Source organism: Geotrypetes seraphini, chromosome 1, assembly GCF_902459505.1.
Source record: "Geotrypetes seraphini chromosome 1, aGeoSer1.1, whole genome shotgun sequence".
Classification (NCBI taxonomy): domain Eukaryota; kingdom Metazoa; phylum Chordata; class Amphibia; order Gymnophiona; family Dermophiidae; genus Geotrypetes; species Geotrypetes seraphini.
Window position 1 is genome coordinate 232,845,461 of NC_047084.1, and position 27,495 is coordinate 232,872,955.

At 40.7% G+C, this 27,495-nt stretch overlaps 1 protein-coding gene across 15 annotated transcripts in view; it reads right to left on the reverse strand.

Moving 5' to 3' along the window:
- The window catches only part of PCDH7 (protocadherin 7), a 922,726-nt gene that overhangs the window by 436,786 nt on the left and 458,445 nt on the right, over positions 1 to 27,495 (reverse strand). For 12 of the 15 annotated variants that reach the window (XM_033947780.1, XM_033947772.1, XM_033947809.1 and 9 more), the window contains one exon: positions 13,049 to 13,265. In XM_033947780.1, coding sequence (XP_033803671.1) covers positions 13,049 to 13,265 — 217 coding nt within the window. Of the gene's footprint in view, positions 1 to 2,115; positions 2,441 to 13,048; positions 13,266 to 27,495 lie in introns of those variants that run through there. The other 3 variants (XM_033947820.1, XM_033947800.1, XM_033947887.1) reach the window with 2 other exon arrangements.

Here is a 27,495-nt window from a genome sequence, read left to right on the forward strand (position 1 = left end):
TAATACAAAAATACCAAATGTGTAATTGTGCAACTCTACAAAAATTGAAAGCACTTAGCTTAAATCCATCCGACGGCAGCTCAACCATTTCAAGGTTTTTTTTTGCTTCATCAGGGACAAAAGAAATTTCTAACACAGTGGTGTAGAATTGCAAAGATCTGAATTGGATATCAAGCAATCTTCAGTGCCACAATGTTTTAAGCTGTATAATACTTATTATTAAAGCTGTCTCAATTGGCTCTTATCTCTGGCCTGTCCTCTGCAATATAATGATACCAATACGTGCAGGTTTTCCTCCAGTGAGGGGCTGCAAATTTATAAGATACCATGATCACATTCTTTCATACCAGGCAGCACTGTGGGACAAGGATTTCAAATTTTTGTTATCCACTTCTGTTTCCTATTTACATTTTAGGAAACAATTGAAAACCTTTTTGTTCTCAAAGTTCTGGGGCGCTTGATTCTTCTTCTGTTTCTGTCCTCATTGATGTATTGTTTAGCCTAATCCAGCAAGTATATGAGAGTTAATTCATACTCATACTCAAACTTACGGCCTCTTTTACAAAGGCACGCTAGCAGCTGCCGCATGGCAACAGCCCCGAAGCCCTTTAAATCTCTATGGGCTTCAGGGCCGTTAGCACAGTGCAGCCACTAGCGTGGCTTTGTAAAAGAGGCCGTTAAAGTCATAATGACTGATTAACAATAAAAAATTGAAAAATATAAAGAAAAAACATAAAGAAAAAAAATTTAAAGTGATTTTGTAAAAATAATATTCAAACTCATCACACTTACAGAAATTGGATAGTTCTAAGTCTAATAGATGCTGGAACTGTCATCTCGATGTAGGGACATTGGATCATTTACTGTTCTATTCTCCATTGATACTTAAATTTTGGAGATCCATTTGGGGTCAAGTGAATAAATTATTGGAAAATCCAGTAGCATTGATGTACGATACAGTGCTATTTGCACGTTAATGAGGGCCAAAAGCCAAATATCTTCCCATAATAATAAACTTCTCTTTATTATGACAGGGGTTGCCATACAACTTATTTTGAGGAATTGGAAAAACTGGGATCAGTTAAATTATACTTTCTGGTGGGAATCTCTATGCCACACTTTTAAAATGGAATGTATGATGGCCATACAACAGGGACATTATAGGAAATTTATGGATGTTTAGGAGCCATTGACAAAATTCTGTAAGGAGTTATTGTTGATTTTGCCCTTTGATCATACACGTCCAGGGTGGATGAGTGGGGAGGGGGGTGGAGAGATACTTTTAATTTGAGTGCAATTGTTGGATATTTAGAAAGGGGGGGATGATATATGTATTTGTCATAAAATAAAATTTGATAGAATTTAAGTGCTGTTAAAATATAAAGGGGTCCTTTTATCAAGCTGCGGTAGGGGTTTAATGCGCGTAATACCGCACATTAAACCACCTGCCGCGCTAGCCACTAATGTGTGCATTGAGCAGGTATTAGTATTTTAGTTAGCCGCGGGGGTTAGTGCGTGATGAAATGTCTGACGCACTAACCCCGCTAGCGCGGCTTGATAAAAGGACCCCAAAATGTTTGTAGAATATGTTGCACTTATTTTTGGCTTTAAAATGAATAAAGATATTTAAAAAAAAATTAAAAAAATTATATATATACATATACATATATATATATTTTCACACTCATCAGAGGTTTTTGATTGGTGATGGTACCTTTAAACTCCTCAATGGTGCTTTTCAATTGACTCAGTACCAGGGGTACTTTCAGGTCTTTTTTCCTCTGCTGTGATTAGAATTATGCATCATTTGCCATAATTAGTGTTCACCATTTATACGTGGAGAGGCATAATCGAAAGGGACATCTAAGTCCATTTACGTCCATATTGCAAGTCGTCCAAAGTTAAAAAGAGCCTGACACATTTTCGAAAGATACGTCCAACTTTTTTTTACTTTCGAAAATTGTCTAATTATACATCCTATCCACCTATTGCAATGCACTGTCGCACAAAACTCAAATGCACTCTTATGAAACAATTCTTTGAGATTAACCGGGATCTCAAGTGCTCACAGCCATAGTATTGAAGTATTTTTCAAAATCAATGGCCGATACCGTGAGCTATCATTGAACCCTTATGTAATCTCTATTTTCTCTTATATTTATATTATGTGCATTTTATTATTTCTTCCTTTTTTCTTTTGTAAAATATATAAATATATAAGTTATTTGCTTTGCTGTCCCATATAGTGTAAAATCACTTATCTTTTTTTCTTTCTTAGTATTTCTCCTGATGTTTATTCACTTCAATATTTTGTTCTCACTTCCTTTACTTCAATGTTGTATTTCACTTTCTTTCTCTTTGTTCTCTTTACTCTACGGAAGATCTCCGTTTCGCCCCCAAATTTTACCACGGGGCTTCGTCAGGAAAGCGATAACATTCACTACAGAAAAAGCAAATTCCATTAATATTCACTTTAAAAACGGGTTTCAACGTTAACCCCCACCTATTTATTTTTTTATTTATTTCTTTGCGCTAAACTAGGTAATATGGTGATAGCTATTGGGAACAATTTTTCTTTACTACATCATATAAATTGTATGTTCTTCTTTACATTATATTCTAAACTTACTTATGTATTATATTGTAAAACACACTGTTTTTCAAAAGCAAGGGTGCCATGTCTTCTCCTCCCTACAGCTCCCTTATAGGTTATGATGAGCCCCCCAAACCACCTCCAGAATCCCCTAGACCAACTTATCTATCACCCCAATAGCCCTTATGGCTGCAGGAGCCACTTATATGCCAGTACAAAAGGGTTTTGGGGGTGAATAGGGCAGTGCACATGTTTCAGTATCAATGCAGTGATTACAGGGGCTTATGGGCATGGGTCCTCCTCTCTATGGGTCCCTAACCCACCCTCTAGACGACTTAAGCTGCCTCTGGGCTGGATGACTAGGCTTTCCTATGCCAGGCGACCAGGTGATGATGGTCAGGAGGCTGAAATTTAAAGTTGTGAATAAAATTTTTATGGGGTTTGGAGGGGGGGTTGGTTATCACTGGGGTAGAATGTGGGGGTCTATGTTATGTGTTTGCAGTGCTTATCTGGTGAGTTTAGGTGGGTTTTTGTGACTTAGACCATGTTTTACATGGTCTAAGTCAACGTCCAAGTTCCGTCTAGGCTCTGTTGTTAAACTTTCGGTTATATATGCTGTACAACTAAGTCTAAGCTGGCCCATGTCCCGCCCAACTCCCGCCCTCGACACGCCTCCCAAAATGCCCCATTTAGCTTTGGACGTTGAGCGGCACTATGAAGGCCTAGGTCATTTTTAAATACGTCCAAAATCCGGTTTTATTATTGGCGCTTGGACTTTTTTGAGAAATGTTTGCCCAAGTGCCAACTTAGGCCGGTTTTTGGACGTTTTTCTCTTTGGATTATGAGCCTCATAATCTTTTGTTAACCACGTAGAACTCAATGGTTATGCAGTCTAGAAATTGGTTTTTATGTTATGTTATGCCTCAAAATCTTAACTTCTTAATAACAATAGTTATTAGACATGGCGGTACTTGAGAGAGTCCAAAGGAGAGCAACGAAACTGGTAAGAGGGCTGGAACACTGCCGATATGCTGAGAGGTTGGATAGGCTGGGGCTCTTCTCTCTGGAAAAAAGGAGGCTCAGGGGTGATATGATAGAGACCTTCAAGATCATGAGGGGCATAGAGAGGGTGGATAGGGACAGATTCTTCAGGCTGAAGGGGACAACAGGTACGAGGGGGCATTCGGAGAAACTGAAGGGAGATAGGTTCAAAACGAATGCAAGAAAGTTTTTTTTCACCCAGAGGGTCGTGGACACTTGGAATGCGCTACCGGAGGAAGTGATTAGGCAGAGTACGGTACAGGGATTCAAACAGAGACTGGACGGATTCCTGAAGGATAAAAGGATCGTGGGATACTGAGAAAGTTAACCAGAAAATAAATATAGAATCCCAACCAGGTCATGCATGTGCAAGACCGGAGGGCTAGGACTTTGATGGGAAGATAGGACTCAATAGGAAACCAAGGTGGCATGGGGGCCCCTTCTGGTGATTTAGACAGGTCATGACCTGTTTGGGCCGCCGTGGGAGCGGACTGCTGGGCAGGATGGACCTGTGGTCTGACCCGGCGGAGGCACTGCTTATGTTCTTATGTACTAGGCAAGCCAGATCATCAGATGTGTTGCCATATGATTTTTTTTTTCTTGTACCATTTGGCACTTACTCGTCATTGATCTGCTTTCAATATTTTTTCTTTTCTTTTTCATTAGCCTTAAACTTCTTCTTTTTTGCTTTCCAACAAATACCTTTAAATCAGTTATATCTGATATATCTAATACTTTATATACTTAAGTATTAGTATAAATACACTAATCTGTGCTTATGTGCTTGTTAATAGAATAATGTTGGCCGGGGAATGGCTTCATCCAACATGTGTCACTGTTTCAAGGATACCCCAAAATTTTGCCTTTTCAGTCCATTCCCCTATGTGTTGCATATACTGTATATTTTTTCAGTATATGCAGCACATAGGGGAATGGACTGCAAAGGCAAACTTAGGGGATATCCTTGAAGCAACTTTCTCGATGAAAGCCAGTTCCCAGCTGAAACTATTTTAATAACATGCATATAAGCACAGATAAGTGTATTTATTCTAATACAGTAGACTTTCTGCTAACTGGAACCCAAGCAACCAGAAAAAAAATCAAAGAAATACTGTTAATACTTTAAATGAAAATAAAATCAATTTCTGGTAGAAATGGCATGCCACACCTGAGTTCATCCACGCTTTGCCTACTACATGTTCGGTAGTTTGTCTGGAACAGTTTATGGTATGGCATAATATGGGGTGTAGTATTAGTTAGGCCTGTTTTTTAACAGTAACTCTCATGCAACCAGAAACTACATTTATCTGGCATCCCCATGGGTGCCGGCTAGCTGAGAGTCTACTGTACTTATTAAGTATATAAAGTATTAGATATATCAGATATGATTAATACAAAGGTATTTGTTGGAAAGCATAAAGAAGAAGTATAAGGCTAAAGAAAACATACTGAAAGCAGATCAATGCCAAGTGCATGCAAGATCCAAATCACACAAGAAAAAATCCATATGGGAGCACATCTGAAAATCTGGCTTGAATAGTACCATTATTGTTATTAAGAAGTTAAGACATTGAGGCACACTGCACGTATTGGTATCATTATATTGTAGAGGAGTGGCCAGAGATATACAGCTTTAGTAATAAGTATTATACAGCTTAAGATAATGTGGCACTGAAAATTGCTTGATATCCAATTCAGATATTTGCAATTCTACACCAGTGTGTTTGAAATCCCTTTTGTCTCTGATGAAGAAAAAAAAAAAACCTGTGAAACGATTGAGCTGCCATTGGATGGATTTAAGCTAAGCGCTTTCAATTTTTGTAGAGTTGCATAATTACACGTTTAGGTGGGTTTTTTTGTATTATGTTTGCACAGAAGTTAAAGTATTGAAAAAAATAAAAATAGCAAGGTTTTGTGGACCTGTGATAGTACTCAAGACCCAAGTAGCCATGTTTAGCCGTGTCTGGGTTTTTGAGGACCTTTTCCCTTGGGTTTGTTTTTTTTCCAAACATACCCATTTAAGAAATAAAAATTAAATTAAAATTACAGAAGACTTATTATTTCACTCTCATTTTTGTTTGAGCTTATCAGGCCCAATGTGAGCCTTGGATTCTTGCCCAGAAATAGCCAAGAAGAAAAAATTAAAAAAATTTAAATTGAATCAAGTTGAGCAGACTGGATGGACCATTTGGGTCTTTATCTGCCGTCATCTACTATGTTACTATGTTATGTTACTATGAGACATCATGATCTTCTTTTCTCTGTTGTTGATCTTTCTGCTTCTGCAACAGAGCATACTGGTAGCTTTCCTAGTTACAGTAGCATATCAAGGGCGGGACAGGAGGGGGGGAGGACTGCCCCGGATGCACGCCCTAGGAAGGTGCACAGCCGGCTGGGTCCAGAACCTCCCACACTGGTCTTCAATGGGACCTGCACCTCAGCACAGCTGCTGTATTTATTCCGGAGCAGAGTCAGCATCCGCGCATGAAGGTCCCGCAATGACTGCGTCTGCCACCTCTGCTCCGGAAGACGTAAGTGATGTCGGAGGGGGTGGAACAAAAACTCAATGACTCAACATGTACATGTTTCTGCCAAACTGGCCTGCCTCAGGAGTCTGGTGAGTCTTCAGACACAAGAATATATTGATCCAAGTGCTTAATGTATAGACACTGTAATACAGCTACTAGTAACCAAATATAAACTTGCAAGGCGAAAGACGCTGGAGCCGGGACAATCCTATGCCCGCGTAATTCAAAAGAAAAATTAAAAAAAATAAAAATATGCGGGCATAGGATTGTCCCGGCTCCAGCGTCTTTCTTCTTGCAAGTTTGTATTTGGTTATTAGTAGCTGTATTACAGTGTCTATACATTAAGCACTTGGATCAATATATCCTTGTGTCTGAAGACTCACCAGACTCCTGAGGCAGGCCAGTTTGGCAGAAACATGTACGTCGAGTCATTGAGTTTTTGAGCCATTTTTTGATAAATAAAAGGTTTTTTAAAATTAAATTGTGCCCACCTTTTTGGTCACAGGGCCAGGAAGTGTCTTCAGAGGGGAGCCAGGCCAGTGCAAAAAGCAGGCCTGAGAATTTGTTCACGCAAGCAAAGATTTAAAGAGGTACGGGGGGAAGGAAGGGAGGACATGAATGTGATGTGGGAGAAGAGAGGTGCAAGACAGCATCTGGGGTGGGATTCCCCCTCTCCCCCTTACTATGCCTCTATGTTTATATGTTATGATGTGCATGTAACCTTCATGATGTCACACTGTTGATTGACATTCTATTGTTAGCTGTGCAACAGTAATGAAATATCCGTTACGGTGTCTAAGAATGACTGTAAACCATCTCAGTCATGGACATAAGAAAGTTTATATAATATAATTTGAAATGGTTCTGTTGTTCTGAAAGAAAATGCAACCAAATTTTAGAAAATATTCAGATTGGTTGAAACCGCAAATGGTGAGCAGATTTTTGGCTGGGCAGCCTGCGTGAATTGCTTGAGTTGTCTACTGTTTAAGTCAATATCATACAATGGATTGATTAAACAGTATGGGGCTCATATTCAAAATGTAAACACATCTAAAAACCCGCCCAAGTCGGCATTTGGACAACCTAAAAGACAGGTCGTCCAAGTGCCTATAATCAAACCTATTTTTGGGACATATCCAGGTACTTTTTAGGCCTCTGAATGCCACTGTGCACCCAGAGCTAAAAGGGATGTATCTGGAGGAGTGGTTAGGGCAGGAAGTGGGCAGGATGTGGGCTGACCTAGATTTAGTCATACTGCAGGGATAATCAAAGGTTTTATGAGACTTCCTGGATGGAACATATACGTTGTGACTTAGATGACATAAAAACAGGTATAAGTGTCCAAAAGTGATCAGATATAAGTGCCCAGGTATGTGTCCAAAAGTGACCATATAACCACTGCAGAGACAAAGTAAAGACCTCCACACACTCCCCCATTGTTCAATGACTCCTTCACACCCTCGCAGAGATCAGAATAGAAACGTACATACCTGTCTCCAGAACATTCAGCATCTGGTATAGGAAAGCCTAGTAGAGTTGCATACAGGTCTCTTAAATAGCCTGGGGTGGGATGGGGGGGAGCTATTGAACCATAGAAAGGAGGACCCAGGCCCATAAGCAACTCTAACCCCCCCAAAAAAAACAACACTGCTGCCATATAGGTGCCACCTACAGCTATAAAGGCTATTTTGGTTGGGGGTGTTCTATGGGGCTCACCATAACCTATAAGGGAGTTCACAGCAGTGCCCTGTAAGGTGCCCCATTTCTCTGTTGTCATGTCTGATTGGCCAATTCATCACAATGCTGGCCCCTCCAATGTCCAAAAGGTCTTGTTCTGGGCATTTGGGACTTGCATTAATTTTGGGTTGAGAATGTGGTATAAAGATAGATGTAGTGATGTTCTGGACGATCAAATGCCTGGATGTCCAGATAGACGATTTAAAAAAAAAAAAAAAAATTAGACATACTTTTCGAGAATGGACATTTTCCCGCTGCCAACTTTGGGCGACTAGTGCCCTACGTCCAAATTGGACTTAGTTGTATATTTTGATTATGCCCCTTCACAGAACAAAAAATATGACATTCCATATGAAGTCATGTGCTGTCACCAGAGGAAGGTAAACACAGATTGATCAGTTTGTGAGAAAGGTTCCTGGAACAAATATTTCATCAGGAGATAGAGCTGCTATGAAGAGTGCTTATATTTGTCAGTTGTAGCCTTATCTGATGACACTGGGTCTGAAGCCAGGAAAATGCACCGTGGGTCATGGGTCAAAAGCATGATGGGTCACATGGGTCAGAAAAGATGACCCACTGTCAGCTCTGCATTACATAACCTGTTTCCTTTTCTATTGATATCACACATTACCTTCACTTTCAGGACTTAAAAAATAAGTTCGAGGCAGATTAATATGCAATACTGTTTTATTCTTAAGCCAAGATGAATATCCAGATGTACCACAACATGAATCAAAACCAGAACTTAAAGACTACCATCATCTCGAGACAGCATCAGATTTTCCAATGAAATCTAAATATGCAGACTGTTTAAGGTTATCTCAGACTCATTTAATCTTCACATGTCAAATAACATATTAAATACTTAATGTTATTATTGATATCATTCAACAATGCCCCCCACCCAAATCTATGAAATCAAACTTTTAAATCAATAAATGCCCATTCTAATGTTGAGCCAGTAAGAGAATCACTTTATTCTGTTCTGTTTAATTCCTTTATGCCTCTACCACTTTAAATATTTTTAAAAGGTTTATCACACATGAGTATACAGTATACGTTATTCCACTTTGTTTCTTTATACAAGTGCCAAATCTGTCAGACCTGAACTTTTGTCCTTATGAGCATCATAGCTTTCAAGTCCAAAAACCCCCCAAACTCTTTCCCTGTTAACTACATACTGAAAGAAAAATGGAAAAATGAAACATTATCACCACATTTCTCAGTGCAATACAGTGGCTTTTTATCTGTGTCATGCACCCTCCAACTATTTTACCAAATTAAAGGGGAGCAGCTGAATTACACAATCCCATTTCTATAACCAAGAAAGGGAGAGAGGCATTAGAAAGACTCAGTTTTAATATTATTTTAGCTCCCTTTCATTCCTTCCTGCAACCTGTTGACGTTGCACAGCTCCCACAGGGGAAAGCATAAAATTGTTTCTATTGTATATCAGAGTACATTCTACCTTTCCTGCTCAGGGACTGCATATGAACATCTTTTCTTAAAGTGAACACAGAGTCATAGATGAGGACTAATTTATTTTTATAAAATGTTAATTTCATTAACAAACATTAGAGGCACTCCAGATGCTAAGTTCCCCTCTTCTTTCAACTGAAGAATCAGCCGCCATAAAGGAGGAAATGCAATTAAAATAACAGACCTAGCCATAATATCTAACAGGAATTGTCAGTCAGAAAGTTTCTGTGTCTTTTTTCCAGGATTTTATTTTTTGTTCTAGAACAAAGGTTGTAAAAGGCTGTGCACTCTTCTTAAAGTATGTGCAGAGAGGACTCATTCTTTCCCAACAGAACATGCAGGTGAAAATCTTAACGCATGCGCAAAATAGAAGCAAAGAGTGCATTCTCTTTATACGTAGGGCCAGAATCTATAAATGGCGCCTACATTAGGTGTTGCTAGGCACCCTGATTGCGGATGCCTAGCGATACCTAACTAAAATCCGTGCACAACCCAAATTATGCCAATTAGCTTAAACAACATGGTAATTGGCTGCACCATTGAAGTTAATTGATATAATTTATTTAAAAAAAAAATAAACTAAGAGTTCCACATAGAACTCAGTGGTGTCAAACGATGCCTAAGGTGAGGCACCATCCAATGCCTAATGACACCTACCTGAAAAGTAGGTGTAGTTAAGGGTGGGGAATAGGCATGGTAAACCTAAGCGTCACTAGGCATGCAAGATAGGCCCAGTAGATTAAGCCCAATGAAACCTAGTCTATGTACCGGGGTCTATCTCAGCAGCGCCTAGTGAAGCTTAAGTCCACTTAGGCACAGCTAGGTGCAATTCTATAAGCAGCTCCTAGTGGTTGACTGACAACTGCGCGGAGCGGTGCCTACAGTGTAAATATGTTTAGGCACCATTTATAGAATCTGGACCATAGTGTGTGCTTTTTAATGACATGCCCTCTTTGCACACAATGTGCACTCTTGTGCGCACAGTAATTGTTTGCACTATTATTGGCAAATGCCATTTCGTCGCAAAGGACAGCCCATCCCTGATAACTAAGTCATAGCTACCTGTGAGTCTAATACTGACTACAAAGCTAGAAAATTATATTTGCAGCGACGCTCTAAATAAGGAAACAATAATAATACAGAAATAATCAAATTCTAATTTACCATATTTTCAAAAGATTCTAAGTGTCTCACATGTCACAAAACTGCTACCTTATCATATAGGGCCCTTTTACTAAAGTATGGTAGGTTTAGCATTTATTGCGCATTTAAAGCACCAAGATTTATACCTACTGCAAAACCTTTATGCAAATGCAAGGGTTGTGTCTAGCATCTGCCCTATATTTTTCACATGAGGCAGGCACACTGCACCGCATGACACAGTGTTACATGTAGTGGCAAGTAGCTTGGGAGCAACTGTGCTACTTGCCAATGCATAAGAACATAAGAACGTAAGAATTACCATACTGGAACAGACCGTAGGTCCATCAAGCTCAGTATCCTGTTTCCAACAGTGGCTAACCCAGGTCCCAAGTACCTAGCTAGATCCCAAGTAGTAAAACAGATTTTGTGCTGTTTATCCTAGGAATAAGCAGCGGATTTCCCCAAGCCATTTCAATAATGGCCTATTGACTTCTCTTTTAGAAAATTTTCCAAGCTTTGTATGCATGTGCCATATTGAAATGTCTACATATATAAATATAAAAAAGTCTGGAGAGATGGCATTCTTTCTCCCCTCCACCCCTGCTTTGCGCATCCCTCCCCCGATATCTCCTATCCCTTAATCACAATTAAAAGATTTCAAGACTCTTCCTCACATTTTCTGGCAGATGTTTGACTTCCTTACACAAGTAGAAGACCCCTTCACATCCCCCTATTACAATTGAAAGATCCCCTGTACTCTCTGACACAATTTGAAAACACTTCCTCCCCTCTCAGCCACCACAACAACCCAGTAATACAATACACTAACTCTGTCCCCTTGGGTTTATCATCCCCTCACCCCATCACTGATCTACCCATGGAACTAACCCTGGGTTCTGCATTGGTGGCCAGTGGTCCCAGGGGGCAGCAATCGTCTTCCACTGCCGCTCTGTTTGGTGCTCTTTTCTAAAATGGCATATATGGTAGTATCACTAAGGGTTATCAAACCACATAAGAAAGACTACTGCTAGGAGGCAGGCACTATTTTGGAGGAGAGCACTGATTGCTGTCATCTGGGACCACTGGTCAACAAAGCAGACCTTCAGGGAGAGTCCTGAGGGTATATAAAGGGGGTAGAGTTAGTGTGTCCATTGGGCTGGGTTGCTGCAGGAGGGTCTTCAAATGGAGTGCAGGCGATATTTTAATTGTAACAAGTAAATGCAAGGGAGCCTTTTACTGTTGTCAGCAAGTGTGGGTGTGGGTGTGTGGTAGGTTGTCATGAACTTGTGTTGGAGAGTGCTGGGGAGTCTTGAACATATGTCTGTGTGTATGTAGAGGTCTTGAACATATATCAGGGAGTGCAGAAGGTCTTTTACTTGTGATCACCAGATACAGGAAAGGGATTGAGTGCTGTGGGAGGGTTCTGGTATATTACTGGAGGGATCGGGGGGGAAGGGATGGACAAGGAGAAGAATACTGTGGCATCACCACAGCCAGCATACAGCACTACTGGGCTGATGGTAGCACCGCTGAACTTACCACTTCCTCAGAGAATAGTTAAGCTCTGGAACGCATTGCCAGAGGATGTGGTAAGACTGCGTAGATGGTTTCAAAAAAGGTTTGGACAATTTCCTGGAGGAAAAGTCCATAGTCTGTTAATGAGAAAGACATGGGGGAAGCCACTGCTTGCCCTGGATCAGTAGCATGGAATGTTGCTAATCCTTGGTTTTTGGCCAGGTGCTAGTGATCTGGATTGGCCACTGTGAGAATGGGCTATTGGGCTTGATGGAGTATTGGTCTGACCCAGTAAGTATTTTCTTATGTTCTTATGAGGTAGAGGTAATTTCAGCTGTTCTATCTGCAGTTGTGGCAGCTAGCGCATGATATTGGTCCTATGCACCATCTGGTTCATCTGGCCACATCTTCCCACACCCACACCATACACAAATCCTGCTCACTCCCAGATTAGTCAGCAAGTGTTGAATTTTTATGAAGATAGTTGACTTTTTAGCACAGGTCTACACCACAACTACTTGGTAAACACCACATTGGCTGAATAACACAGCTTAGTAAAAGGACTCCATAATGATGCTAAGATTCCAGGTATGTTTTCTCTTCACTACCCAGGAGAAACAGAGAAAAAGCTACATTGTAGCTGGAATAAATTGAATTTTAGGATTTTAGTTGAAATAAATTGATTTAGGATTAATACAAACTCATAACAACATCCATTTCCTTTTCATGCATGACACAGTGTACTAATTTTTTTTACTTATTAAACTGGTTTACCCGAAGTTCTAATATAAACTTTTAACTCTCAAATAGAATTCTTAAATGATGATATTCCACTCAGTAAAACTGCAATTTTACAAACTTTTACTCTCGGCACCTAAATGCCTGATTTGATTTAAACTAATTTATCACCTATTTATCTCCTATTTCAATGCAGACTGACCTGTTTTCCAGCACTATTTATTATGGCTTACTAATGTGATTATGTGTGTGAATTTTGTGTGTTTGCCCCTACCATTTTCCATATGCTCTGCCTCACCAACACTGCCATCCGGCGTAGTCCTTTCGTAGTTGTCCTCCGGGAGTGGAAGAGCCCCCAGTCTTGGGCCAGATGAACTCTTACTGCTCGGGGTCTCTGACTCTTCCAGTCCGCTGTCATAGCAGCTCTGCAACGAGCCTTGGTGTGGGTCCTGAGGCTGACTCACGACAGAAAACGTCACTCTGCGAAACGGCTGCAAAGAGAAAAAGAGCCCGAATGTCATTCAGCAATTACAATTTGTAGACGAGAACCAAATACATGGATTTTATAACTAGAAAATCTGAAGACATCTTAAAAATGATAAGAGGTTCAGCAAAATTTAACAAAATGCAGATGCCTTTGATTTGTCTGTAACAGATCAGCAGTTGGGCTGAATTAGTGCAAGTCTGACAGGGCATGTTCGTTCAGTTACCGTATGTCTAATGTATATGATCTACTTTCCATTAGAAAATCAGAAATGTGTGAGATGTCTGAGCATTGCTTGCACATTGCAAAGTGAGCTCCTCCATTTTTAGTCAATGCTAACAGATTAAAAAATAAAACTGCAAATTAATGCAAAAGAAAATTAATTCCATGTTTCTTCATTAGTCCACATTATGCAACAATAAGGGGAGGGGGATTAATTTATGAGTAAAAGCTTCTGGTCTTAAATCAGAACAGTTAAGCTATCTTCTACTACATAGTCAACAATATGCCACATATGCTCCGAGCCATCAGCAACACAAAAATATTCTCACCACCTGTCCTCTCACATATGCCGATGCACGGGCACTCATGTAGCCTGCCTCAAGCATACTTACAATTTGTCATGCACAAGCAGCTCCCTTCTCACATGCATGTATAACAGCTGTGATGCATATGCAATCTAACAGACACATACAGAGAGAACAATTAGGGGTCTTGGTGATGGGCCAAAAGCACGCGAGACAATCGAGCGCTGACAATACGGAGCAGACTATCGTGTGCAGGATATCAGCGCGCCAAACTTAAACGTAATTTTGAAGTGCTCCAAGGGGGGTGGGGGGGAACTCCCCCACTTAAGTTAGTGTGTGTGTGTGTGGGGGGGAAATCCCACATTACAGAGGGAATTGATGTTTTTCCCCCAAAAAAGGGAAAAATGTCTCTTCCCTCTATAATGGGGGGTTACCCCCCAACACACCCACCCAACGGCAGCGCAAACACTACTAATTTCACTGCGGTGATTCCCTCCCCAAACCCCTACTTGGAGCACTTTAAAATTAAGTTTAAGTCCGGCGTGCTGATGTCCTGCACGCGATAGTCTGCTCCGTACTGTTGGAGCTTGATTGTCCTGCGCATTTTCGACTATGAACCGTGCATCTTAGCGCATGCTAAATGCTAACGCGTGGCAAAACATCCATAGGACATAATGGATGCATTAGCACGCACTAGCATGCCTTAGTAAAAGGACACCTTAACGATCAAAATTCACGCTGCCCATTTCACATCTCTCCCGTGACAAAACGCCTTTCACAAATATGGTTTGCCACAGAAACATAGAATGTGATGGCAAATACAGACTTAGCCCAGTGGCGTAGCTAGGGTAAGAGGCACCCAGGGCGGTGGCGCCCCTCTCCTCTTCTCTGCTTCTTACCCTCTGCTCCTTGCCCTCTGCCATCCCATCTGCTGCCTCCTGCTACGCATGCTTGCCCCTTCCCTTCTCCGTACCTCTTTAATGTTCCCGGTGTGAGCAGCAACCTCAACCTGTTGCTCAAGCCAGCGTTGGTTCTAACTCTAATGTCACTTCCTAGGTGCGGATCCAGGAAGTGATGTCAGAGGAAAAGCCAATGCTGGCGCAAGGAGCAGGTTGGGGTTGCTTCTCGCGCCGGGAAAGTTAAAGAGGTATGGGGGAAGGAAAGGGGTGCATGCGCAAGGTAGTGGGGGTGGGGAAGGAGCAGGGAGGCAGAGGGAAGGACAGGTGCCAGCGCCCCCCACCAATACGGCACACAGAGCGGACCGCCCCTGTCCCCCATTACTATGCCACTGACTTAACCTGCCCATTTTCCCTCCACAGCATTATCTTCATCTAAGTATACTTTCTTCCCTGGTCCCAGCAGATGAATTTCTTCAGTAGTCACCCCCTTCTGCCACATTGTGTCTTTTTGTGCTCAGCTCTCTTCCATGAATTATTACTTAGTGATTTAGTGTTCTTCCTTTCCACCTGCCCCCAGCTCCTTGTACCATATGGCTTAGTAGCCTGGGTTTTCTTTCATCACCCACCTATCCCCATTGTATTCCATTTTGGGAGATTTCTTTTGCACTTCCTACTTCCTCTTTGTCTCTAGTCTCCCTATGGCCATATTCTATAAATGGTGTCTTAAATTAGAAACATAGAAACATAGAAATGGACGGCAGATAAGGGCCACGGCCCATCTAGTCTGCCCACCCTAATGACCCTCCCCTATCTTTGCCCTGTGAATAGATCCTATGTGTCGATCCCATTTGACCTTAAAATCAGGCACGCTGCTGGCCTCAATCACCTGCTGTGGAAGACTATTCCAGCGATCAACCACCCTTTCAGTGAAAAAGAATTTCCTGGTGCCACCTCGTAGTTTCCCGCCCCTGATTTTCCATGAATGCCCTCTTGTTGCCGTGGGACCCTTGAAAAAGAAGATATCTTCCTCCGCCTCGATGCGGCCCGTGAGATACTTGAACGTCTTGATCATGTCCCCCCTCTCTCTGCGCTCCTCGAGCGAGTATAGCTGTAATTTGTCTAGCCGAAAAATGTAGATGTTTACTGGAGCCTTAAATAATATTGCCTGCATTGTGCCTACAGAGGCGCTTTACAGTGTCTATTGTCGCTGTAGGCGTGGCTAACACCATAAGTGGCATTAGGCTCACCACTGGACCACCAGACAAAGTTTGGAACGCCCTAAAGTCATCCGTGAATACCAATGTATTTGCGAGGGTGTTGTGCCCTTAACCCCTGTGAATATGGAGGGGGGAATAACTTTATTACTCTACAATTCAATCCACTTTGCTTTTTATTTTTGTTTGTTTTTGTTTGAAAATGACTGTCACTCATGCGAGTGCACTTGTGAGTCATTAATCCGGCACAGCTAGAATTGTTTTTAACAACTGCACTAGCAGGAAATGGATTGTTCAGTCTGATAACAAGTTCCTTCAAGTCAGGCCAAGCGGAATATTACTCATGTCTTCTGACTTGGTCTGCAAGTATTGATCAAGGGAATCTGAAACACTTGACTTCCGTATAGCAAAAAATACTTTAGCATCATTATGGTTATTATCATCTGCATTAGAAATAGGAATTTATAAATAGTTTCATTAAGGTTTTGATGTATTTGTTTATTAACTGGGAGGGTGGGGGAAAATTTATTTGTGCAGTAATATTTGTAAGGTTGTTGCGCTTATTAAATATGTGAATCATTTATTGCGCATTTATAGTTTGAAAATCAATAAAGATTTTTTAAAAAAAGAAATAGTGTTGTCTAATTCATCGCTTGCATCTTTATCTTTATCTGCATTATCATTCTCATGCTGACCAGTTGCACAGAAAGCTTTCACAAAGTTTGAATCATTGTCTGTTGTCGTAACAATTTTTTTGCTTGATGGAAAACTCTGAATATATTTATGAAACTGATGCAAAAATGTCCAATGTCTGGAAACCCTTTAGTCTTAAAGCCAGACAAGCAGACTTCTTCTCTAAAGACTATCATTCCAGTGGACAGTCATCCCAATTTAAAATTTTCCATGGGATGTCCAAGTCTGTTCACCAAGAATTGCTACCAGTTTGAGTTTCATCTCCACTTCAAAGTGACCCAACTTATCTGGAGACCAGAAACCAGTTAAACAAATAAAGGCAACTCCACTGCGTGATGAGGTTTGGAATAGCAAAATCCTGTTCTACGGGTTTTGCTATTTCATTTGATTTACTAAGGAATCATCTCACTTCTGATTTTACATTTTATTTTTAACTGCAAGCATCAGATGTAACTGAATAAAAGTAAAAATTTGCAAAATGACTACTTCAGTAAGAGAAAAAGTGTTATCCTGTACTTTGCAAATAATAGTAACAAAATCTTTACTTAAGTACAGTCACTGGCTTCATTTACTTAGTTACTGTACAATACTGGGTAGACTTCAGGTGCTGACCACACACAGCTAGCAGGCAAGAAGGCCATGCATGAGACAGATAATGTGGATAAGGAAGAGGCTGAGGGCAATGGACAATGAGCTCCAAATAATATAACTGACATTGGTCTAAATCCAATAGAAGGTGATCAAATAACAGGTCAGTTATTACACTCTGAAGGGACTAGTAAAAATTCTGCAATATAGATCCGTCCTTATCATGTTCTATCAGTTGATTATGGAGAAATGATTCATAAGAACATGATGAGGTAAAACATTTTCTTAGATAGATGAGCTTACTGACAAGTAGGCTAACCTTTAATTTTGACGATTTGACATTTTTTGATCTAGCACAGTGGTATTCAACCCAGTCCTCAGGGACCACCTGGCCAGTCAAGTTTCAAGTTTCAAGTTTTATTAGGATTTTATATAACCTATCAAGGTTATCTAAGCGGTTTTTACAATCAGGTACTCAAGCAGTCGGGTTTTCAGGATATCCACAATGAATATGGATAACAGAGACTTTGAAAACCCGACTGGCCAGGTGGTCCCTGAGGACTGGGTTGAATACCACTGATCTAGCACATCAGGTCATCAGGTCACTATGGACTAATGGACTAAGCTAAAAGCCAATTGATTTCACAGATTTTTGTATGTGATTGAATGAGCTATTCCCACTGGCCATAAGAACATAAGAATAGCCTTATACTGGGCCAGACCAATAGTCCATCTAGCCCAGTAGCCCGTCCTCACAGTGGCCAATCCAGGTCACTAGAACCTGGCAAACCCCCCAAAAGCAGCAACTTTCCATGCTACCGACCCCAGTATTCTATCCTCACAGTGGCCAATCCAAGTCACTAGTACCTGGCAAAAACCCAAATAGTAGCAACATTCCAATGCTACTGATCCAGGATAAGAAGTGTCTTCCCCTATGTCTGTCTTTCACATGGATAACTATGCAAACCACCTCAGGTGTGAAAAGTTTGTTAGCCCACTCGTCTGTAAGACCATCTAAATAAAGCCTTCATGATTTATAGACAAGCTACAGTTTAAAGAGCAAATTCCTATAAGGAATCATGTCAACATGGGATAAAATTCCACAGATGACAAATGGTGGAGGTGAACTGCAGACCAGCACAACTGAGCATGCTGGTAAATGTAGTTCAGAAGGCTGCCATTGATGCAAGTGGCCTTCTAGACTTTATTTCATGCGCTGCTTAGAATTCAGCACATCTTAATTTAAGCTGGTCAAAACTAGACCTCCCATCTGCCATTCAGAAGTACTGTCATTACTTTAAAGCTGGATTTATCAACCTAGTCCTTGGAACACACCAAGCCATTCTGGTCTTCCAGATAGCCACAATAAATGTGCAAGTGATACCTTTGCATGAACTGTTTCTATTGTGTGCAATGTTCATTGTGGATATCTGGAAGACCAGACTGGCTGCATGTTTCCTGAGGATGGGGTTGAGAATTTCCACTCTAAGGCCCTGGCAGTTACTTAAGGATTTTAGTTTATACATGCCATAGTAAAGCAAATTCAGCTCTTGAATCCTTCACAAAGACTAGTACAGGCTTCTCCATAAAACAGCATAATGCCAGAAGAAAGATATAAAACCTTTAACTTCTGCCCATCCCTTCTAAATCATCAGCACGCAAAAATTATATGGTGTACTCCAGCAAATGTGAAATAAAAGGCAACATCACTTCAAGGAGTTACACAGCTGTTTGTTTCACCCATTATAGATGATTAAGTCACTGCCTACAAGGCTTCACCACTCATGAGTAATAGTCATTCATGACTAATGAGATAAAAACATGCCTATAAGTACTTGCAGGGCTGCATCACCCATACGTATTCTGTTTTTCATCAGTGTTATTTGTAGGGTTTGGAAGACTTTCTTGCATTCGTTTTGAACCTATCTCCCTTCAGTTTCTCCGAATGCCCCCTCGTACCTGTTGTCCCCTTCAGCCTGAAGAATCTGTCCCTATCCACCCTCTCTATGCCCCTCATGATCTTGAAGGTCTCTATCATATCACCCCTGAGCCTCCTTTTTTCCAGAGAGAAGAGCCCCAGCCTATCCAACCTCTCAGCATATCGGCAGTGTTCCAGCCCTCTTACCAGTTTCGTTGCTCTCCTTTGGACTCTCTCAAGTACCGCCATGTCTAATAACTATTGTTATTAAGAAGTTAAGATTTTGAGGCATAACATAACATAAAAACCAATTTCTAGACTGCATAACCATTGAGTTCTACGTGGTTAACAAAAGATTATGAGGCTCATAATCCAAAGAGAAAAACGTCCAAAAACCGGCCTAAGTTGGCACTTGGGCAAACATTTCTCAAAAAAGTCCAAGCGCCAATAATAAAACCGGATTTTGGACGTATTTAAAAATGACCTAGGCCTTCATAGTGCCGCTCAACGTCCAAAGCTAAATGGGGCATTTTGGGAGGCGTGTCGAGGGCGGGAGTTGGGCGGGACATGGGCCAGCTTAGACTTAGTTGTACAGCATATATAACCGAAAGTTTAACAACAGAGCCTAGACGGAACTTGGACGTTGACTTAGACCATGTAAAACATGGTCTAAGTCACAAAAACCCACCTAAACTCACCAGATAAGCACTGCAAACACATAACATAGACCCCCACATTCTACCCCAGTGATAACCAACCCCCCCTCCAAACCCCATAAAAATTTTATTCACAACTTTAAATTTCAGCCTCCTGACCATCATCACCTGGTCGCCTGGCATAGGAAAGCCTAGTCATCCAGCCCAGAGGCAGCTTAAGTCGTCTAGAGGGTGGGTTAGGGACCCATAGAGAGGAGGACCCATGCCCATAAGCCCCTGTAATCACTGCATTGATACTGAAACATGTGCACTGCCCTATTCACCCCCAAAACCCTTTTGTACTGGCATATAAGTGGCTCCTGCAGCCATAAGGGCTATTGGGGTGATAGATAAGTTGGTCTAGGGGATTCTGGAGGTGGTTTGGGGGGCTCATCATAACCTATAAGGGAGCTGTAGGGAGGAGAAGACATGGCACCCTTGCTTTTGAAAAACAGTGTGTTTTACAATATAATACATAAGTAAGTTTAGAATATAATGTAAAGAAGAACATACAATTTATATGATGTAGTAAAGAAAAATTGTTCCCAATAGCTATCACCATATTACCTAGTTTAGCGCAAAGAAATAAATAAAAAAATAAATAGGTGGGGGTTAACGTTGAAACCCGTTTTTAAAGTGAATATTAATGGAATTTGCTTTTTCTGTAGTGAATGTTATCGCTTTCCTGACGAAGCCCCGTGGTAAAATTTGGGGGCGAAACGGAGATCTTCCGTAGAGTAAAGAGAACAAAGAGAAAGAAAGTGAAATACAACATTGAAGTAAAGGAAGTGAGAACAAAATATTGAAGTGAATAAACATCAGGAGAAATACTAAGAAAGAAAAAAAGATAAGTGATTTTACACTATATGGGACAGCAAAGCAAATAACTTATATATTTATATATTTTACAAAAGAAAAAAGGAAGAAATAATAAAATGCACATAATATAAATATAAGAGAAAATAGAGATTACATAAGGGTTCAATGATAGCTCACGGTATCGGCCATTGATTTTGAAAAATACTTCAATACTATGGCTTTGAGCACTTGAGATCCCGGTTAATCTCAAAGAATTGTTTCATAAGAGTGCATTTGAGTTTTGTGCGACAGTGCATTGCAATAGGTGGATAGGATGTATAATTAGACAATTTTCGAAAGTAAAAAAAAGTTGGACGTATCTTTCGAAAATGTGTCAGGCTCTTTTTAACTTTGGACGACTTGCAATATGGACGTAAATGGACTTAGATGTCCCTTTCGATTATGCCTCTCCACGTATAAATGGTGAACACTAATTATGGCAAATGATGCATAATTCTATTCACAGCAGAGGAAAAAAGACCTGAAAGTACCCCTGGTACTGAGTCAATTGAAAAGCACCATTGAGGAGTTTAAAGGTACCATCACCAATCAAAAACCTCTGATGAGTGTGAAAATATATATATATGTATATGTATATATATAATTTTTTTAATTTTTTTTTAAATATCTTTATTCATTTTAAAGCCAAAAATAAGTGCAACATATTCTACAAACATTTTGGGGTCCTTTTATCAAGCCGCGCTAGCGGGGTTAGTGCGTCAGACATTTCATCACGCACTAACCCCCGCGGCTAACTAAAATACTAATACCTGCTCAATGCACACATTAGTGGCTAGCGCGGCAGGTGGTTTAATGTGCGGTATTACGCGCATTAAACCCCTACCGCAGCTTGATAAAAGGACCCCTTTATATTTTAACAGCACTTAAATTCTATCAAATTTTATTTTATGACAAATACATATATCATCCCCCCCTTTCTAAATATCCAACAATTGCACTCAAATTAAAAGTATCTCTCCACCCCCCTCCCCACTCATCCACCCTGGACGTGTATGATCAAAGGGCAAAATCAATAATAACTCCTTACAGAATTTTGTCAATGGCTCCTAAACATCCATAAATTTCCTATAATGTCCCTGTTGTATGGCCATCATACATTCCATTTTAAAAGTGTGGCATAGAGATTCCCACCAGAAAGTATAATTTAACTGATCCCAGTTTTTCCAATTCCTCAAAATAAGTTGTATGGCAACCCCTGTCATAATAAAGAGAAGTTTATTATTATGGGAAGATATTTGGCTTTTGGCCCTCATTAACGTGCAAATAGCACTGTATCGTACATCAATGCTACTGGATTTTCCAATAATTTATTCACTTGACCCCAAATGGATCTCCAAAATTTAAGTATCAATGGAGAATAGAACAGTAAATGATCCAATGTCCCTACATCGAGATGACAGTTCCAGCATCTATTAGACTTAGAACTATCCAATTCCTGTAAGTGTGATGAGTTTGAATATTATTTTTACAAAATCACTTTAAATTTTTTTTCTTTATGTTTTTTCTTTATATTTTTCAATTTTTTATTGTTAATCAGTCATTATGACTTTAACGGCCTCTTTTACAAAGCCACGCTAGTGGCTGCACTGTGCTAACGGCCCTGAAGCCCATAGAGATTTAAAGGGCTTCGGGGCTGTTGCCATGCGGCAGCTGCTAGCGTGCCTTTGTAAAAGAGGCCGTAAGTTTGAGTATGAGTATGAATTAACTCTCATATACTTGCTGGATTAGGCTAAACAATACATCAATGAGGACAGAAACAGAAGAAGAATCAAGCGCCCCAGAACTTTGAGAACAAAAAGGTTTTCAATTGTTTCCTAAAATGTAAATAGGAAACAGAAGTGGATAACAAAAATTTGAAATCCTGACGCTGATTTGATGCTCATGAGCATCGGAGCAGCGTCAGAGCATTTATCGCTCCAGGCCATGGTAAAAACCTCTACCACAACTTAGAAAAAAAGAGGGGCGGGTGGGTGGAAAGTAGGCATCTATAGTTAGCTCCTAATGAGCTGTCCAGTTCTCTTTGATTATAAAGTTATTTTGTATATTATAGATTTCTGTTCATTCAATGTACTAAAGAAGGTGCAAGCAGCTAAGGAAATGTGCATGCAAGACTCTTGTAGAGTTATTTTGGAGGTACAACTTAGGGGCTCTTTTACCACTGTGTGGTAGAGTTTTATATTTAACCACACATTAACAGCAAAAATTAACTTGCAGTAAATGCAAAGCCTGTGCAGTTTGTTTACCGAGCAGGGAAGACAAGGCCAGATTCTCAAAACCGTACCATTTGTAGCGACTGCTTTAAAAAAGTGGCACTGATCATATGAGAATTGTGGCCATGGCAAAAATAGGCACCAGAAATGTAGGTTAGGGTTTTAAATGCCTATATTTCTGGTGCCTTTCTTTGATGTGAATCATGACTGTGGAGGCACCTAAGGGTGCCTAAGGTCACTTCTGGCATTAACCATGCCTTCTGTGACCTTAGGCATCCTTAGGCACCTCCGTAGTCGTAAGAACGGCACCATTGCTGGAGGTGCCTTCATTTTTTAATGAGAAAATAATTGATTTTACATGATATAATCAATTACCACATCAATTAAAATCAATCAATTATGTTAGGTGGCACCTACCTCCACCTAACTTATACCCCCTTTTATCAAACTGCACTATAGGTTTTCAGCGCGGGCTAGCGAGAAAAGTGTTCTGAAGATCATTGAAATTTTATGAGCGTCAGATCATTCACCACACTAGCACTAAAAACCACAAGCGCTGTTTGTAGAAGCTGTGCCTTAATGCATAGGCATTGGGTTGATATCATGGGCCTTCAATGTTACGAGTTTGATCTGGCCATGTAACACTGTGCTCATGTAACATCATGCCCATGCATTAACTTTCATCAGGCTAGCTACCCATAACAACGCCACCCAATCCAGCCCCTTCCCCATGTGACTTCCGAACCCACCTGCCAAGTTGTTCTCACTTAGTACATCCTTTCTCATTTATCACCAACTTCCCTCACCCACCAGCTCCCCAAACCCTCCATTTATCTCCAGGGCCTTTACCAAGAGGCAAGGCCAGGTGATTCAATGGCAAGGAGAGGAAGCTGTCCCCATCTACTTCCATTCCATTTGGCTCTGGATTCAAAATGGCCTTGTTGACCCTTAGCAATAGCCTTGCTGTATTTCTACTAAGTGTCAGCTTTCCATATAAGGACAATTTGCTCAGTAGGAGATGAAAGAGTCTTAGTGGGCAGATTGGACTTTAAAATCACGGAGTGGATGACCAGACTGTCACATTGAGAGGGGAGGAATGGTTGAGCTTATTGGGGTTATGACCATGGCCACCAAATTGGATTGTTAGTAGAATGGCTACACTTACCAGAAAATTCTATATAGTCTGCCTAAAGTTAGGAACTTATATCGGCACAATATAGGTGCCTAACTTAATTGGAGATGGGTTTAATTGGTGCCAATAATTGGCACATAACACCTCATAAATGCCGTTAATGGTCCTTAATTGAAAGTTAGGTGCCTAACTTGAAAAATGTGATTGTATAAAAAGTAGGTGCCTAATGCAAAGCACCTACCTTAAAGTGAGTGTGGTTAGGGGTAGATTATGGGTGTGTTATCGAGTTAGGTGTCTCTTTTTGAATTAGACAACATTAGGTGGCTAGCTTAGGTGCAGGTATTTAGGCGAAGTGAACTCTGTCATAATTACAATTCTTCTCAAGTTAGGATGCTTAATTATACCTAACATAGCTTAGGCAGTGCTAAATGTGATTCTATGCAGTGCGCCTAACTTTTATAGAATCTCGATTGGTGCTGCACTAGTTGGTGCCGATTTTTTAGGTGACATATATAGAACTGGGCCCTTATTTCCTCCTCTTGCGTTGGTAGCAATTGCAGCTGCGCTATTCACAGTCATGACAGCCAGTACATGGTAACAACCAGTGTGCTGGATAACACAGCCAGCCACTCCTCTTACCTACTTATGTCATACCCATCTCTCATCCACTCACGAGTTAAACAGCTAATGTGATTTTTTTTACTACACTTGCTGCTTTCAAAGCACTGTAGACATTAGAGCAGGTACATGCTATTCTCTACTAAACTGTAAAACCCACATTAATCGATTAACATAGTTTTATATAAGGGCCTCTAATTTATTATGGACTGAAAATATTGAAGACATGACCTACAGTGGAACGTTGGTGTACGAGCATAATTCGTTCCAGAAGCATGCTCGTAAACCAAAGTACTCGTATATCAAAGCGAGTTTCCCCATAGGAAATAATGGAAACTTGCTTTGATACGTTCACCACCCCCCCCCCCCGAGGCCAGCGGTGCTGCTCCCCCCCACTCGCAAAGACCCCCCCCCCCCGTGCAAACCGGCAACCCCCCCCCCCCTGTGTGAACCGGCACCCGAGAATCTCGGCGAGAGGGAGAATTAGAAGTCCTTGAGCATGCGCAGATGCCGGCAGAAGCAGGAAGATCTTCTAGCGGCACCGGCACGTCCTGTGGGCTGCGTGCCGGTGCCAGACGGGGGGTGGGGTGGTGGTGTAAGTTTAAGTTGTTTTGGCGGGGGTGCCGGTTCACACGTGGGGGGGGTGCTGGTTCGAGCGGTGGGCCTTTGCGAGTGGGGGGGAGCAATGCCGGTTATCAGGGAGGGGTGCTCGCAAATCGAGTCAACACTCAGTTTGCGAGACATGTTTTGCGAGAATGTTTTACTCGTCTTGCAAAACACTCGCAAACCGAGGTTTGACTGTATTTTAAAATATTATACAGTATAATCAATCTATACCGAAGAAAGGTGATGCCAAGGACTGTAACAACTACAGAACGATTGCATTCATTCCACATGCCAGCAAAATATTGCTGCAAATAATACAACAAAGGCTGCAATCACACATTGAGCATGAAATACCTGAAGTTCAGGCTGGTTTTAGAAAAGGCGAGGAACAAGAAACATTATTATCAATGTTAATTGGATATTGGAGAAGAGCAAATAATTCCAAAATCTCTTATACTTTTGCTTTATCAACTACAGCAAAGCTTTTTACTGTGTGGATCACAATAAACTATGATGAACTCTAGAGCAAATGGGAATAACCAAACACATAATAACTCAGCTGATAAAGAGCCTACATGAAAATCAAGAAGCTGCAGTGAGAACTGAATAGGGCAACACTGATTGGTTGTTAGGTATGCGGGATGATGACTTTTTTTGCAACTCTTTAGTGGTAGTGAAAGCCTCTCCCTCTCTATTGCATATTGCCTTCCAAGAATATAATGGATACATAAAAACACAGAAGCAAGACTGCAGATAAAGGCCAAATGGCCCATCCAGTATGCCCATTTGCAGCATCCACTATCTCATCTCCCTATGAGATCCCATATGCCTGTCCCACACTTTCTTGAATTGAGACACAGTTTGTGTCCCCACCACCTCTACTAGTAGACTATTTCAAACCACTGGCGATAGCACAGTTCAAATTTACTAATCTCATTACATCTACCTTTGTGAGCCTTTTTTTGCATACATTATAGGAACATTTTAATTCAATGAAACAGAAAATTTGCCCACATGGCAGTATAGCAAACTAATGGTAAATGTGGACTTTCCTTGCAAGCAATGGTCACTGCTGGTTTAACAAATTTACTCTCCACTTTTACCAAACCGTGCTGCCGAGCAACGCAAGCTAAATACAGAGCTGTCCATTCTATTCCTACGGGTGGCTCAGCATTTAGCTCGCTCTGCTTGGTAAAAGGGGGGTAATGCTAATGCATGTCCTTGAACCTTGAACCAATGCGCAGTATACAGACCATACAGACAGCTCCATTATTTGGGGGCTGCCCACAGAAATTTCTGTGCTGCCTGAAGATTACTACAAAAATATATAGCATTTGAGTGGTTTACACTGAATCAGATAAGCTTCTTCATCATGCTCTTCCATGACCTTTTAATGGGCATTTTGAGCAGTAAATCTTTGAATGCCATATGGCTATCCTCCTATTAATTGCTGAGGGAATGGATGTGAATAAGTCACAGGGAAGGTGCTGCTGGAAGCCCTTAGGGAATGTTAGAACATATATTGAATTAAGTGAATGTGAATTAAGACATATATCAATGTTAATCTCTTGTTCCGCCGAACTATGCAATCGTTCATGTCAGAAAATATATAAAAAAGGCCTAAATCAAGGCTGCTCTTAGAGAAGGACTGGTTGATTTTATGAGCACTGTACACGCTACTTTATGAATAGACCTAGCGTCAGCATCTTTTCTGTACATAAACTTTATCAAGCAACTAAATGTCAAAGAAGAGCATGGAACGATAACCTTATAAACCTTATATTCCCTCAGGCTTGCTCACAGATGTTGACTTAACCTTATTTCACATACTGGTTAAAGAGTGCTAGCATACTCCACAGAATCCCAAACAACCTACAGTATTTTTACAGCCTTTCGCTGATATGATTCAGCAGCTTAATTTCTAATAGTTATTATATTGAAGGTTAGCTCATGGGGTACTTTCTAAGCAAATGTGGTACCTGCCTACCTGGTTTCGCATTTTTTCTTTGGACTGCTCTAACAGATCCACACGTCAAATTCATCTGTTCACTTTTCCAACAATAAAAGCTTGTAGGTATAAAGGATTTTTTGATAGAACCCTTGCTTTTCAAGCTGGCAGAATGAATTACTGGTTGGGTAATATCTTTATGCATGCGCCTTCTTATCTTACTTTTAGAAAATTAATAAACACCCAGCTGTTTGATTGATTTATAATTTGAAGGTTTATTGTTTTAACTTTTTAACTCATTTTTATTCTT